General features: G+C 42.0%; 1 protein-coding gene across 3 annotated transcripts in view; it reads left to right on the top strand.

Moving 5' to 3' along the window:
* Positions 1-17531, top strand: part of dlg3 (discs, large homolog 3 (Drosophila)) — a 104559-nt gene that overhangs the window by 50579 nt on the left and 36449 nt on the right. For all 3 annotated transcript variants that reach the window (XM_061787056.1, XM_061787057.1, XM_061787055.1), the window contains 2 exons: positions 12676-12832; positions 13376-13478. In XM_061787056.1, coding sequence (XP_061643040.1) covers positions 12676-12832; positions 13376-13478 — 260 coding nt within the window. The remainder of the gene's footprint in view (positions 1-12675; positions 12833-13375; positions 13479-17531) is intronic.

Here is a 17531-nt window from a genome sequence, read left to right as displayed (position 1 = left end):
TTGTTACTTTTTGTTAGAAAACAAGATGATGTGCAACATGTACTGAAACATTGAACAGTTGAACATTTTCAAAAGGTTAGAGGTAACATTAAGTTCACTTGTAAAGGTTGTAGTGCATTTTAGGTTAATCCTGAAGTTTCAGGGGTTTTCGGCTTGAGAGGTTCCACTACACGACGATGAAACCCCTCCAAAAAAGTGCATTCTCCCCTTTCGTCTTTGTATTTCTTCTTAAAAGTGAGCCGTACCCACTCTTGGCAAACACATCTCCGCGGGAGGAGTGCAGCCGAAAGGGCTTTCGCACTCCCACAAGCTGCTCCATTCCATCTGTCAGGAGGCGTTGATAAATCTAAAGCCTCTGTCTTGGGCCAAGTTTTCTCCTGAAAGGGGGATAATATTAATAACTGTACATCATATCTGCAGCAGTGCCTACCTGAGTTTGTTTCTTCTCCATGTTCGACATTAATTAACAGATGGGCAAATGTTTGTTCATTAAGTTCCATTGAATAATTTTTCATCCCTTTGTAAACCTTGATGTCTCCTTATGTTTGTGTTAGTGTGTGTATGCATGTGTGTCTGTATGTGTGTTTGTCATATCTTAAATATAAAATGTGTCAAAATGTGTAGTGATGTATGGAAAGTTGTTTGAGCATTTTTTTCGATATCCTTGACATCTCGTTTAAGTTCCATGTACTATTACACATTTTCTCCTTACCAGTAAGACAATTCACTGCACTAGTAGAACGACTAAGCCGTACTGGTACTTCTATTGAAGCACAAGATGTAAACCAGTAGAATTGTATAATGTCACTAGTAGTACTGGTAGCATGCAGTTGTCAACTAGTGCAGTTTTGCTTCCCTCACAGTCACTATTAATGTAATGTAATTATCCCACTAGTATGCCAGAGTTGGCCAACTAGTGAGGACAGCTTTGAGCGTATTTAATGGACCTTAAGCCAGATATTAAAGATATGAATAATGCTCAAAAAGCTTTCCATAGGGCTATTACTCAATTTTATTGATTTGTTTGAATTCATTTGGAACCTATCCTCTGTTATTCACTGGAAAACTCACCTTTTCCCTGATTTTATGCTCAGTCCAGACCAATGAAAGTACAGTATTGCCTTGGTGTCGTCTGCGGGCATCTTGGTGCCAAGTAACTATATTGAAGTGAGTTGAGTAGCTTCATTTAGACTAAAGTAAAACTTTGCTACCATCTTGTGGTATCTTGATGCCAAGGAACTATTTTGAAGTGAGTTGAGGATTTTCAATCAGACAAAAGTATTGTTTTGCCAGCATCGTGTAGCATCTGTAGACAATTATTAGACTTTTTAGGGGGAGTCTTAGTTACTTACAGATTTTTCGCTATTCCTGACAGGGCCCAGTTCCTATAGCCGCCGTGTAAATCCAGCCTTACAATCCCGTGCACAATTAGCACTTCTATAGCTTGCACACCATGTATCAGTACATCATGGTTGGAAGGACATACATGCAGCAAATGAGCAACGGACTCCATCCGAGATAGCAGACACCCTGGTGCAAACCCACCGCGGCGTCCACGTCGGCTCCCAGCGCGCAGCGTCTAATTTTAGATGCCTGCTATAGTAAGCGCACAAGTGGAGCAGGCTGATTGTGAGGGCTGAGTCAGAGCTTATAGCGCCCTTCTGCCCGTCTTTGCACCATCTTCTCTCACTCCAATGGTGTTGTCACCCACACACATGCAGCCTCTGAAAAGTATGTTACTGTACTGTACCTCCTTTTTTTTCCCCAGAGGATATGCTCCAGATTCACCTGCGAAAGGTGAAAATCAACAATATAAAGAGATAATTAGTTTTATATACTGTAGTTTTACCACTCCCATATGCTTAAAACAGATTTAACACAATCTTTAAAGTATTTCTTAGTACCTGTTCTCAATCTCTCGCTGTCAAGAAATGAGAGACTTGTATAACATCACTGAGGAAATGAAGACTCGCTCACACAATTCTCAATAAGAGGCAAAGTGTGTTTCACTCCCAGTTGAAATTTAATATAAAACTGACACTCAAAATAAAAGTGAATGAAACGTATATTTAAACACTAAAATGTTCAACCAAACCAAATAGTAACGGAAGTCCACTAGCTCAATGCTAACATAAAACGTGAAATGCCATAGAAGAGCTAAGATAAGTTAGCGTTGATGTTATGGTCATTCTAAACTTTCAAACTACTCCTACTTTAACACACATGGAGGAGCAACACATACAAACAGAGCATGAAACAACAGAGAATTAAAAAAGGAAAAAAAATGAGAAACGATCATTAGACAGTTATATTTGAACACAAACATTTTCAACCAAACCATATAACTTCGTCAAACCGAAGTCTGCTGGCTCAATGCTAACCTAGAATGCAAAACGACGGGCAAATGGAACTTATCATCGATGTTATGGTAATTTTAAACCTTCAAACAACTGCTACTTAAACACACAGAGCAGCAACACATACATACAGAGCACACAACAATACTCTCAAGCATATATTCTCTGGTGCTGTGGGAACGAGTATTACAAGAGAGTAGTGGCAAAGCAATACTTTTATATTAGACATAGGGCTTCTTCCTGAGCACAAAAAAACTGTGAATAATAGAGGATAGGTTTTAAAAAAATTGTAAATAGGTGACTTCTCAAATATGCGGGGGATGTCTGTAAATAAATCATGATTTTCAGACATAAAGTGAAATTGGATCATTCACATGTCCTAGCACACTTATGTTCCGCAGCAGTGGTGGGGAATCACTGTGTTACTAGTCTATCACTAACCTTCGGTGACACAAAAATAAAATCATAATTACAACCCCAATTCCAATGAAGTTGGGACGTTGTGTTAAACATAAATAAAAACAGAATACAATGATTTGCAAATCATGACAACCAATATTGAATTGAATACACTACAAACACAAGATATTTAATGTTCAAACTGATAAACTTGATTGTTTTTAGCAAATACTCATTAACCTAGAATTTTATGGCTGCAACACGTTCCAAAAAATCTGGGACAGGTGGCAAAAACGACTGAGAAAGTTGAGGAATGCTCATCAAACTCCTGCTAATTGGGAACAGGTAGGTGCCATGATTGGGTATAAAAGGAGCTTCCCTGAAGTCCTCAGTCATTCACAAGCAAAGATGGGGGGAGGTTCACCTCTTTGTGAACAAGTGCATGAGAAAATAGTCGAACAGTTTAAGGACAATGTTCCTTAACGTACAATTGCAAGGAATTTAGGGATGTCATCATCTACGATCCATAATATCATCAAAAGGTTCAGAGAATCTGGAGAAACCACTGCATGTAAGCGGCAAGTCTGAAAACCAACATTGAATGGCCGTGACTTTCAATCCCTCAGGCGGCACTGCATCAAAAACCGATGTGTAAAGGATATCACCACATGGGCTCAGGAACACTTCAGAAAACCAATGTCAGTAAATACAGTTCGGCGCTACATCCGTAAGTGCCACCTGAAACTCTACTATGCAAAGGCAAAAGCCATTTATCAACAACACCCAGAAACGCCGCCGGCTTCTCTGGGCCTGAGCTCATGTAAGATGGACTGATGCAAAGTGGAAAAGTGTTCTGTGGTCCGACGAGTCCACATTTGAATTTTTTTTGGGAAATTGTGGATGTCGTGTCCGGGCCAAAGAGGAAAATAACCCTCCTGACCAGCATCTGTGATGGTATGGGGCTGTGTTAGTGCCAATGGCATGGGTAACTTACACATCTGTGAAGGCACCATTAATGGTGAAAGGTACATCCAGGTTTTGGAGAAACATATGCTGCCATCCAAGCAACATCTTTTTCATGGACGCCCCTGCTTATTTCAGCAAGACAATGCCAAACCACATTCTGCATGTGTTACAACAGCGTGGCTTCGTAGTAAAAGAGTGCGGGTACTAGACTGGCCTGCCTGCAGTCCAGAACTGTCTCCCATTGAAAATATGTGGCGCATTATGAAGCGTAAAATACGGCCACGGAGACCCCGGACTGTTGAACAGCTGAAGCTGTACATCAAGCAAGAATGGGAAAGAATTCCACCTAAAAAGCTTCAACAATTAGTGTCCTCAGTTCTCAAACGTTTAAAGAAAAGGTGATGTAACACAGTGGTAAACATGAACCTGTCTCATCTTCTTTGGAACGTGTTGCAGCTATTGTATGTTGAGGAACATTGTGCTTAAACTGTTCGACTATTTTCTCACGCACTTGTTCACAAAGAGGTGAACCTCCGCCCATCTTTGCTTGTGAATGACTGAGGACTTCAGGGAAGCTCCTTTTATACCCAATCATGGCACCTACCTATTCCCAATTAGCAGGTGTTTGATGAGCATTCCTCAACTTTCTCAGTCTTTTTTGCCACCTGTCCCAGATTTTTTGGAACGTGTTTCAGCCATAAAATTCTAGGTTAATGATTATTTGCTAAAAAAAATAAAGTTTATCAGTTTGAACATTAAATATCTTGTCTTTGCAGTGTATTAAATTAAATATAGGTTGAACATGATTTGCAAATCATTGTATTCTGTTTTTATTTATGTTTAACACAACCTCCGAACTTCATTGGAATTGGGGTTGTACAATAAACATTTGTATGAAAAACATAAATAAAAAACAATGAAATGAAACCAGTAAGTACACCAGTGTTTTCTTTTGCAGTTGAGTAAAACAAGGAAAGTGGGGAAAAGTTGCATTATTTAGCCTGTTTGGCCAAGCTCAAATCACAAACCCGCAGATTGCGGCAGCAGGTGAGCTTATCAGTAACTTTAAGCAACTTGCAGCCACAAAAATACAAAAAGCTTTGACTCGACAAATTCATGCATGGATAACGAGATTCACTTAGACCTTTAACTTGGCATTTTAAAAGATGCAAAGGGAGGAAACGAAGCGCTGAAATTAAAGTAATCACAGCAAATTAAGCCAAGCTCTTGTCTTAGGTTTTAATCAGCCACCATACTTGATTCCTAGACACAGTGAGAGGCCTGAAATGTAAATAATTCAAATGACAAATTAGAAAAAGAAAATAGCGCCAAAAAAAAAAAAAAAAAAAGCCTTTGAGTATTTATTCAATATCTTTGAAATCCAGCTTAAAGTCCATGGACCAGCAGATGTGGCTAGAGTAACCAAAAATTATAGTTACTTTAGAATAATATAATTCATGTAAAAGTAAAAAGTAATCCTCCCCCCCAAAAAATGCTTGAATAAGAGTATTTACTGAATAAAATACTCAAGTACTGAGTAACTGGTGAGTAACTTCAGATTTTGTATTTTCTTTTTTCTTTTTTTCATTTCGAAGTATTTATTTTGCTCTTTGTTCTCACGAGTCAAACAACTTTGGGAAATTTGTAGGGCAAGTACATATTACTAGTGAGGCAAAACTGTGCACTAATTGACAACTGTGTGCCACAAGTACTACTAGTCACTTTATAAAATTCTATTAGTTCTAGTAACCAGTAGCTGTCCACTAGTGCGCAGTTTTGTCTCACTAGTGCCATGTAGTTGTTCTGCTAGTAGTGTGCCCTCGTCAGTTGTTCTGCTTGTGTGTTCAATTGTCTGACTAAGGAGGACAAAGTGTGTAGTACATGGACCTTTAGCTGGATATCAAAAATACCAAATGTCCTCACTAGTAGGACAACTTTGGCTTACTAGTAGGGCAACTTCACGTTACTAGTGTGGCAAAATTGTGCACAAGAAGACATATGCATGCTACTAGAACTACGAGTGACATTTTAACCATTTACTAATTAACATCAGGCGGCACGAAGGACGACTGGTTAGAGCGTCAGCCTCACAGTTCTGAGGACCCGGGTTCAATCCCCGGCCCCGCCTGTGTAGAGTTTGCATGTTCTCCCCGTGCCTGCGTGGGTTTTCTCCGGGTACTCCGGTTTCCTCCCACATCCCAAAAACATGCATGAATTGGAGACTCTAAATTGCCCGTAGGCATGACTGTGAGTGCGAATGGTTGTTTGTTCCTATGTGCCCTGCGATTGGCTGGCAACCAGTTCAGGGTGTACCCCGCCTCCTGCCCGATGACAGCTGGGATAGGCTCCAGCACGCCCGCGACCCTAGTGAGGAGAAGCGGCTCAGAAAATGGATGGATGGATGGATAGTTAACATCAAACGTTTCACTAGTAGTACTATCGAAAGTGTTGAGAATTTATTTGATATCCTTGATATCGAGCTTAAGGTTCATGTACCTAGTACCTACCCTCTTTGTCTTTACTAGTAGGACAACTTTGGCATACTAATAGGTAGGGATGTTCAATACCACCACCACCAATACCAGCAAGAGTATTCACTCTTGAGTACTCATACATACAGATAATAGAAAACAAAGACTTTTATTTGCGATGCACATGATCATTCGCCGATGTGTCAATTGCTGCAATGTAGCGCCAAAGACTGGTGAGGAGGACTAACACCATGTCAGATTTTTTTGCCTTCAGTATCGTTTGTTGGTATCGGCAGCCTTTATGAGTACCCAGTACATTTAAATAATGCCGGTCAGATACGATACCTGTTATCGGTACTCGCCCATCCCTACTAATAGTACGACTACATTCTCCTAACGATGCAAAACTGTGTACTAGTTGACAACTTTCAGCTACAAGTACTACTAGTTACATTATAAACTACTACTAGTTAACATCTAGCGCCTCACTAGTAGTGCACTCTTTGTTCTCACTAGTAGGAAAGCTTTGGCAATACAATAGGACAACTACATGTTGCTAGTGAGGCAAAATTGTACACTAGCTGACATCCTTGTGCCACTACTAGTGAAACGCTAGATAATAACTAGTCAAATTTTATAATGTCACTAGTAGCACACAGTTGTCAATGCACAGTTTTGCATGTTTAGTTTTCCTGGTTTGTATCAGTGTGGTTGGTATGTCATCATTATTTGTTGCATATAAAACTGCCATGTTATTTACCTGAGGAAAAAACAAGCTTTTTGTCGAGCATAGACACACAGAGTGTAAAAGTGTCACATTAGAGGCCTTAAAATTGGTGAGCTTTGTGTTTACACACTTAGCAGAAGAGCTTCTGCGGAATGTTCCTGCCTAGTCTCAAGAATCTGACAAATAGGAATGTTGTCCTCCCGAAATGGATGAGGACTCTACAATGGTCCGCTGAAACGCCGGATGCAAAGAGTCTGTCCTGGTTCTATCCGGTAAATACTCAAGGAAAGTTCAGATACTTGAAATACTTACACTTAAAGGCTCTGTGAAGTGAATTCAGAGATTTGTTTCTAAATTGAAGATAATAGTTGAAAATGTGCAAGACTGAGACTATGTAATACTCAGTTGTGGGGATATAGCAGTAAACTATTTCTCACCATTTCTTTTTTTCTTTTTTTTTTGGAGGGCATGGCGCACTTGGGCTGGCATGAGTCGCGCATCCCCCACTATATAAGAACTTGAGCGCCTTCGCCCGCATCAGCGGCTATCCGGAGCAATTGTTAATTGCATTTAGCTAGCTAGCACCGAATATAAATCTTCCCTTCAAATAGCCCACTGGTGTCGCTGCTTTAGAGCGCTTCATTGTTAGCCATGTGCGCGCGCACCTAATGAACAAAAACCTACGGAGAGGCTACATTCTGACATTATAGTCTGCGCCTCTTGAACAGCCTGCCAGAGGGCATCAGAAACGCAGAGACTGTTGATATTTTTAAAAGGAGGCTCAAGACTCACCTGTTTGGTTTAGCTTTTAACTGATTTATTTATTATTTCATTAGCTATTTATCTATCTACTTATTTATTCATTTATCTATTTTTTATCCTATTTTTATGTATCTCCTATTTTCCTTCAGTTTGTATCCTGTCCTATTGTCTTTTAGTCTTTTTAAGTTTTACACCAGTGTCTGCTCATGGGATTCTCCACGCTGGGTGCTGTTTTCGGTCTGCCCGCGGGGATGTTATCCCAATTATCCAGTTTCCCCGTGGGCGAGGTGGCTCTGCACAATGTGGATAAGTCCCCCCGCCCCGGTCTACCCTGATCGTGGTGGTCTCTGTGGTGGCATCGTATTGTGGTTGTGAGGGGTGCTGCCTCTCAGTGTGGATGGCTCCCTATCCTTCGTTTAGGATCCTCAATGCCTTGTCATGTCTCTACACTATTAGTCAATATATTCTGTGTGTGTGTGTATGTGTGTATTCATCTGGCTGCGTTTGGATTTATGCATTATGTGGGGATGAGATGGGTATGGTTATGTATATTTCTTGCTATTTTAATTGTCTGTTTTTATTCCTATAAAGCACTTTGTGTTGCATTTTTAACGTGTGGGAAAAAATACAATATGAATACAATTGTATTTGATTTGACCATTGAGCAAGGTGTGGTTTCAACATTTTCAGCAGACGCGTCGACAGCATTTGAAAGCAGAGAGAATGGCTTGATTTTTCTCAATTTTGAAGCCTCATTTTATATACGTTGGCAGGGTTGTTAATGGCACTCTTCTCTGTGGTGTCTCAAATTTACAAGACATACTTATTTTCACTTTATAGGGACTTAAAGTATAGTATAAAAGTATCTGAAGTTGGTTGCTTCCCTCCACTGGTGTTAGGGTGAAGTGTTAAGCCTCTCTTTTGATGATGATGGGCAGCGAGTGTTTGCTCTAAGACAGGAGCTGGTTCCCATCACAGAACACGGTCATGAGATAAAGCCAGAACTTGTGAACGTGACTCTGAGAGGAAAGCCAGCTAGGAAGAAGGCGAGCTACCGCCGCCATGTTCACCGTCAACGTCTCGTCCTCAATGTCACTGGGAAGGAGACTGCCTCCGAAATGTTCCTTAAGAAGCTGCCGTCTGATTGGGATTATAAGGTAAACGTGGAGATGGACGCACGGCGAATCGGAATTATGGGAATGAAGTCACATCAATCACATTTTCTGTGATTCTGCAAGTTTTTTGAGTTGCGAACCAACTCTTTGTGTTGTGGGCTGATATCGGAGGTACGAGGCAGTTTAGGATACACCGCCGACTAATGTGCTATATATATATATATATATATATATGGTCGATCCCCTCTTCCACACCTACTGTACTTGTTGGAAAATGTACTTGCCAAATATACTGTATTAGTCGAAGACAGTAAACGGCTGGATTCCAGTTGACGAATATAAATGTCTATGGCCGTAAATGAGTTAAATGCTCTTGCAGGCCTGCTAGAGATCACGGGGTGTGAAGCAGGTGCTTAGTTCGCTTATGCCTTGCGCCGGCTTGAGTTTGAGACCTGTGATCATAGTCAATTAGAGTTCATGTCCAACTATAAGCATTCCATTCCTCACACAATTTGCACTTTTTTCCTAATCTTTTTTGAGTGGCGTAATAAGGTTTTTCCAGGCATGATTCTAAAAATTGTGGAATGCTGCCTCAGCAGGGAAGACAAAATATGGCCTTAATCGCAACTTTGAGCGCAGCCAATTGGGATGGAGATGTAATTGTTCTTGTAGACTGCAGGAAAAACCACTAATGGGAACCATGCAGTGTTTTTGTGGCGGAAGGAATGTGCGTGTGTATGTGTGTGTGTGTGTGTGTGCGCGAGAGTGTGTGTGCATACAAAGGAGCATGAATGTACCTATGTTGTTTTGAATTCCTTTGAATATTGAGTGCCTGCAAGGTCAGCATTGCATGGGTATCCATAATATTTGTGTGTGTGTGCACATGTGTTTGCGTGCGTGCGTGTGTGTCTGTGTGTGTGTGTGCGTGCGCGTGTTTGTGTTTGATCACAGCGGCACTCCAAAGCGTCCTAAAACGGAGGCCGTTCGAAAAGCCTTTCTGGAAGCTGAGTCATCGCAGTTAATGCAAAAATCGGAGATTCAGTAGGGGGAGGGAATGGGATGGCGGGGGTCTGTGGAGCAGGACGTGTGTTATTCTGTCTGAATACGTTCACATGAGTGGGTGGTGAAGTGTGTGCATCCAGCCAGTGGATAACAGCCGCTTGGATCCGCTTGTATGGGTTCTCGTGCTGTTATGTATATATATATATTTTTTTTTTTTTAAAAAGGGCAAATGCAGTGTTAGCCAACATCAAGATACAATAGATCTTCTAAAGTTGAATACGGCCAACCTCTGATTTCCCATTGAGATCAATGTTGTTTTGGGATATTCATTCTAGGCAATGTTTTTAGTAGAATTCCAACATTATAAACTGACATAAGTATAATATAGAAGGTCACAACCATACTGACAAATTTAAAGGGAAAAGAAAAAATAGAGTTGAGGTTCCCCTGTTATCTTTATTAACTGTGTACAGTGAACCCACGTTTATGTTCCAGATCCACCGGCGATAGGTGAAAATCCATTATATAAAGACCATATTTAAGTAATTGTACACTACCGTATAACATCACTTTGAAGAAACGAAAAGAAGTTCTCCTAAAAAAGAGGCTAACACTGCTTGCTTTTGTCACTCCCAGTTAAAGTTTCGAGAATTAAAAAAAGATATATTTAAACATCAAAATATTCAACCAGGCGGCACGGTGGCCGACTGGTTAGAGCGTCAGCCTCACAGTTCTGAGGTGCGGGGTTCAATCCCCGTCCCCGCCTGTGTGGAGTTTGCATGTTCTCCTCGTGCCTGCGTGGGTTTTCTCCGGGTACTCCGGTTTCCTCCCACATCCCAAAAACATGCATGAATTGGAGACTCTAAATTGCCCGTAGGCATGACTGTGAGTGTGAATGGTTGTTTGTTCCTATGTGCCCTGCGATTGGCTGGCAACCAGTTCAGGGTGTACCCCGCCTCCTGCCCGATGACAGCTGGGATAGGCTCCAGCACGCCCGCGACCCTAGTGAGGAGAAGCGGCTCAGAAAATGGATGGATGGATGGATGGAATATTCAACCAAGCTATATAATCTTGTCAAACCAAACTCTGCAGATTAATGTAAAATGCCATTGAAAGGCTAATGAAAATTAAAACGAGCCCTAATTTAAACACATGCAGCAACGCATACAAACAGAACAAAAGTTAATCACTGTATATTTAAACCAAAATGTTCAAGCAAACCATGTAATCACGTCTAACGAACGTATAAAGTTGTGCTGTGAAGCGGCCACAGCTAGCACAAGTCCTCCTGGCTGGTTCCTTTGATATTTCAAAAATGTTTTCCCTAGTTTTACTCCCCTTTCCAGTCCCTCTGCACTGCAGCCATTGCGGCTGTCGACAAGCGGCCACGGCGCCCAGCAGGACACCTGTCCCCCGTTATTATCATTGTGAAGCACAATTTACCAAGCTGTAATGGGACTGGTTGAAAATAAAAAGAGAGGGGGATATTTTGAGCTGGTCATCCGCTCCCATTAATTTTGAATTCCAACCTCCTGAGATGATCATCGCTCGCAACAATAAATGCAAGCTTTGCTATTTCAACCACCATCGTTACATCATAAATTATGAATTTAGTTAAGTATTGTTGTATATAACACAACATATGTATACTTTATGGACTGTTTTTGTTTTTTATTTGGGGAGGGGGGGCCGGCAGCGGTAGACACTCGCTGGCTTAAAACCCGAAAACGCCGTGTTGTGTTCAGCTGAGTTGAGTGGGCAGGTACTTGAATAATAATTAACAAAACTACATCGCAATGTCAGCGATTTCAAATAGCACCCATTTTACAAGCCTAATATGCCGTTTACTGACTTCTGCATTCAATCGACAAACTGCATAGATTCAGAAGTTAAACTGTGTCACGGACTCATTTTGACATACTGTATGTTAGGCATGCAAAAGCAGAAGAAAAAAAATATTCTGATGGAAGTGGACCTTTCACACACAACAACGCAACAACACGTACGAACAGCGCATACAACAATACTGACAGGCATAATATTATATCTAGTCCACAGGTGTCAAACTGGTGGCCCGGGGGCCAGAGCCGGCCGCTCACATCATTTTATGTGGCCCACGAAAATTGCCCATTGTGTTCTGCTGTAATACCATTGAGATATTTGCAAGCATTTTTTTGTTACCAATCCCACTTTGAAAAGAAATGTAATAGTCGAAAAACATGTTTTTATAGGCTTCTGATTTCAAAACTGGTTATTCATCAATCTGTTGTGTATACTGTATGTAATTGCAGTATATGAGGTAATCTTTCATTTATACGGGTTCACAGTCGTAGCGGCCCTCCGAGGGAAGCCATAACTACGATGTGGCCCGTGACAAAAATGGGTTTGACACCCCTGCTCTAGTCTGTGAGCACAACGAAATTACTGCAATTTAGTTGGGGACTTTCTCTGCCTCTTCTTCTTGCTCTTAATTACACTGCATGTCTTCCAATCGAGCTCAGTGCTGCCCGGAATGTTGTGGCATAACGTGGTACTATACCAAAGGCGCACAACTCGAAATTCGGACTTGCCTGTATACTGTGAAAACAATCGGTTAAAAATACACAATAAAGTGAGCTGCAGATTATGAACTGCAATATAGCGGGGGTTCACTGTAGTGCCTAATCAATAACATTTTTACATCTTAATTGCAATGTGTTTTATATGTGTTTTATATTTTTAAGAACTACAGTACATTATAGGAACCTGCAGTCTAAATTAATAGATGACTGTCCAGAGTACCCTTCTTCACCCATTTATTTTCATTTTCGGGCATTTTTCACCTCTTATCAGGCTGACACTGTCAATCTTTTCTTTGTTTTTTTTTGTCTTGGCAGAGAGCCAAGGAAGGTGTTGCTGCACAAGGGCTCCACCGGGCTGGGCTTCAACATCGTGGGCGGGGAGGACGGCGAGGGCATCTTTGTCTCCTTCATCCTGGCAGGGGGTCCGGCTGACCTGAGCGGCGAGCTGAGGAGAGGCGACCGCATTCTGTCTGTCAGTACTTCCACACTGAAGCTCTCTGTTTGTCCCTGTCACAATAATAACAACTTAAGGATGGCAAAAGTACTGACACTCTGTAATTAATCAATGAATATTTGAACACAAACGAAATAGAAACGCAATGTAGACAGATAGTTTAACAATACTCCCATATTACTCACTCATTTTTATCCCCTGTAAAGAATGACTAATATTACTGTGGCTTACTGAGGAGTGACTGTCTTCATGTATATCTGTATTATATTGCTCCAGGTGGCCAAGGCGCATACACCAGAAGCACAATGTCCGTTGAATTGAAGCAAGAAATGTCATTCCTCTATGTATAATATCATAGAATTGTAGTTTTCTTATTAAATAACACATTCGGTGAAGGATATCAACCAGGGAGCGAGCAAAGTTGCAATTCAAGGTTGCAATTGAGAGGCATGAGATGCACCCCTTGTCTTTTTCAACTCTTTAAATGATCACAAATTGTTCCTAACTTTGGATGACAAGAACAATCTATTGAGATATTTTTCCCTATTGTTTGGTTTGCAGGTGAACGGTGTGAATCTAAGGAATGCGACGCATGAGCAGGCGGCGGCTGCCCTGAAGAGAGCCGGACAGACTGTCACCATCATTGCTCAGTACAGACCTGAAGGTAAGCCTCACGTTCTTCTCCTTCCACGTCACTGGAATACAGAGTAACACAAAGTTCGCAATTAAAGGTCCAATGCCATAAAAAAAAAAAAATCCATTTTTGAAAAAATCTTGGATGTTTTTACCCCATTTTGTTATTATAATACAGTCGCCGCGATCCACTGTTGTTGTCGAGTGTGGTAACGAGTGTATCCGGTCGCATTTGAGTTGACAAGATAAAGCCCAATGATCCTAAAAAACGAGATGCGGTGGTATCGGAATACAACATTTTATTGCAGTAGTCTGACATAGTGCAATCATGAAAGACCTAATTTTTCTTGTAGTCTGAGGGCATTACGTGTTGTCGCTGTCTCACACCGCCAACATGTTTTTTTTTTTTTTTAAATAACTTTATTGGTGGTCAGATATTTACAGTACTACGTCAAAAGAAGCGACAAGGCTAAAAATAAACTAGCTTTAGGATTCAAATATACTGTACACGATGGCGACGCGGAGTAAATGTCTTTTGTGGAGCCGATCAATCGGCGAATTGTGACATAAAATGCTAATTATCGGCCGATACCAATCAGGCCGATCAGATTGGTGTAAAGTCTAATATAAACGTAACTGTATACTGAAAGAAATAGTGGCACTGGTTAGCACATCTGCCTCACAGTTCTGAGGTTGTGGTTCAAATCCAGCCTCACCTGGGTGGAGATTGCATGTTCTCCCCGTGCCTTTGTGGGTTTTCTTCGGCTTCCTCCCACATCCCAAAAATATGCGTGGTAGGTTAATTGGAGACTCTAAATTGCCCATAGGTGTGAATGTTTGTGCGAATAGTTGTTTGTTTTTATGTGCCCTGCGATTGGCTGGGGACCAGTTCAGGGTGTACCCCGCCTCTCGCCCATAGTCAGCTGGGATAGGCTCCAGCACGCCCATGACCCTACTGAGGATAAGCGGACTGTACGGAAAATGGATGGATGGACTGAAAAAATTCGTCGATTCACTGCAGAAATTCACCGAGTGTTATGCACATATGGAACCTCATACTGTTAGCCGCAAAGTCAACAAATTATGTTCGCAAAATGTTGTTATAATGGCAAGATACATTAAAATGTCAATTTTCACTCTCAATTCTGTGAGATCTGTCTTTGAGTGTAAAACAGTTACAGTATCTCGAAAAAACAAATGAATGAGTATCACTGTCCACATTCAATATGGTGGCGATGCTTACGTATGATATCGGCCTAAGGCGGGTTCTACATATATTTAATGTCTTGTGTTCACTATTTTACTAGGTGGTGTCACTAGTGCAGCACAGTAGTTTACTTGTGATGTTTAATTGCGTACTAGTAGGCCAAAAGTGGCACTAATAGTAGTGGAAAAAAACATTACTTTTAAGACACAGTTGTTCTACTAGTGCACCCGAGTCATTCTACTAATGAGTGTACTAGTGCATGGACATTAAGCTTTTTGGAAAGCCATTTGCTTACCTGCCTACTGGTTGGGCCTAGTAGCAGTTCTACTACAGCACAGTAGTTTGCTGGTAAGGTTTAATTGCGAACTAAGAGGCCAAAAGTGGTACTAGTTGTGGGGGAAAGAAATACTAGTCGTTTCCATAGGCCGCAGCTCTACCTGGTTTGGCCGCGGAAGTGCGCTCGTGTCCGGGTTGTGAAGAGCTCGCGCGGACGGATATTGATTGTGAGAGGGGGGCGGTGCTACGGCTAGCATGCGGCCGGTTTAGCATCACGTAAGGCGGGCAAATGAACCACGGTTGGCCGCCCCTTTTTTCGCTCTCACTGCCGACTGGTTCAACCGGTGAACACACACGCAGGAGGCTGCCCTGGCTCGACAAGAAGGAGAAAAGAGAGATTGAAGAAGGGAAACTTCATTTGTTTTTAAAGCGAGGACGAAGGAAAAAGGTGGAAATAGGCCAAGCGAGCAAGTTGAAATCGGACTGCCAGCCTCAGTGTTAATAGGATGGGGGATGGGCTAGTGCACAACAGCAGCAGCCCAGCACAAGCCGCGTGAAGTCGCTCATGGCCGGCTGAAAACCCGACAAAATACCGGCGGAGACCAGCGAAGCTTACGTCCATTTGAGGTGAGACGAGGCAGTTGTTTAACAAAATAAAACAAAAAATAAAAGGGGAAAACAGTCCAAATGTCTCGTGCTTGTGTTGAACAAGTGTATTTAGGTAGCCCGATGCTCTATTCACTATTAACCTGTATGTACTTCCTCGGTAGTAGAGTCCACAGTGGAAGTTCTAGCCAGTTAGCAGTTAAAAAAAACACTTACATTAGCCATTTACTACAGTTGAATTTTAAAAACATACATATATGTGTACTACGATGTTTATGGTTTAATGAACTGCGTTCACACACGTTAGTTAGTTAGTTAGTTAATGCTTGGCACTTGTTTGCGATTAAACCACATCGATTCGATTTTAATCTCCTTAACGTCGTGATGACTCGACACGGTTGAGGCTGGATAAAGTAGTGCTGTGTAGTAGGACACGGTGGGGAGCATTGTTATGCTTTTGAAACTCATTGCTGTGTGGCTCTTATGTAACTCAAGGCTTTAGGTGGGGACGCACAGGTGTGGTCCAACAGGTGTGTATGGAAAGCCGTTTGAACATTTATTCCATATCCTCGGTATCCAGTTTAAGGTCCATTTACTAGTATGCTCTTTGTCCTCACTAGTCAAACCATTCAGCGCACTAGTAGAATGGCTGTGTCTTAGTAGTAATGTTTTTTTTTTTTTTTTTACCACTTGTAGGCCTACTAGTATGCTATGAAACCTTACGAGTTAATTACTGTGCTGCACCAGCAACAAACTTGGCCCAAGTAGTGACCTAGTGGAGTCACTAATAGTTTCAACTGACTAGTAGTCCTACTAGTATGCCAAAGTGTCCTTTTAGTGTGGATAAAGGTCATACAGTAGTGGATGGCAGTAGCTCTTTGTCCTCACTAGTAAGGCAATTCAGCGCACTAGTAGAAAAACTTAAATCTGTCTTAAATGTAAAGGTTTTTTCCCCACTACTGTATGGCATTTCTGTACACAAGTATGACAACATTGGCATAGTAGGACAGCTACGTTAGTGAGGCAAAACTGCTCTAGTTGACATTTCCGCCCTACTTTTACAAGTAGTGAAGCGCTAGATGCTATCTAGTAAATTTTCAGAATCTCAATCGTACTCATAGTACTAGTGGTATTCAGTTGTCAACTAGTGCACTGTTTTGCCACATTACTAATATAGTTGTCCTACTAGTACACCAAAGTTGTCCTGCAAGTGAAGAGAGCCGCCTTAACAATGGAGGCTCGGAACATGAGCAAAGTTCTGTCGGAGGTGGGAGTTGAAACTCCTTCTGACGGGATTCAGCCAGACGTTCCCAGCAGACCCTCACAATACGTTTGGGCCTGCCACGTCGGACCGGCATCTTCCCCCACCATCGGAGCCAACTCACCACCAGGTGGTGATCAGTTGACAGCTCCGCCCCTCTCTTCACTCAAGTGTCCAAGACATCGGCCGCAAGTCCGATGACGCGACCACAAAGGCGATCATCGAACTGCGACCTAGGGTGTCCTGGGGATACCCTTCTGCTTGAACATGGTGTTCGTTATAGACAATCCGTGATGAGCACAGAAGTCCAATATATTTTATATTATATTTTATATATACAATTCCAATGAAGTTGGGAGGTTGTCCATCCATCCATCCATTTTCTGTGCCGCTTCTCCTCACTAGGGTCGCGGGCGTGCTGGAGCCTATCCCAGCTGTCATCGGGCAGGAGGCGGGGTACACCCTGAACTGGTTGCCAGCCAATCGCAGGGCACATAGAAACAAACAACCATTCGCACTCACAGTCACGCCTACGGGCAATTTAGAGTCTCCAATTAATGCATGTTTTTTGGGATGTGGGAAGAAACCGGAGTGCCCGGAGAAAACCCACGCAGGCACGGGGAGAACATGCAAACTCCACACAGGTGGGGACGGGGATTGAACCCGGGTCCCCAGAACTGTGAGGCTGACGCTCTAACCAGTCGGCCACCGTGCCGCGTTGGGACGTTGTGTTA

This window comes from Phyllopteryx taeniolatus, chromosome 10, assembly GCF_024500385.1.
Source record: "Phyllopteryx taeniolatus isolate TA_2022b chromosome 10, UOR_Ptae_1.2, whole genome shotgun sequence".
NCBI lineage: Eukaryota > Metazoa > Chordata > Actinopteri > Syngnathiformes > Syngnathidae > Phyllopteryx > Phyllopteryx taeniolatus.
This window is presented reverse-complemented; position numbering and strand designations above follow the sequence as displayed.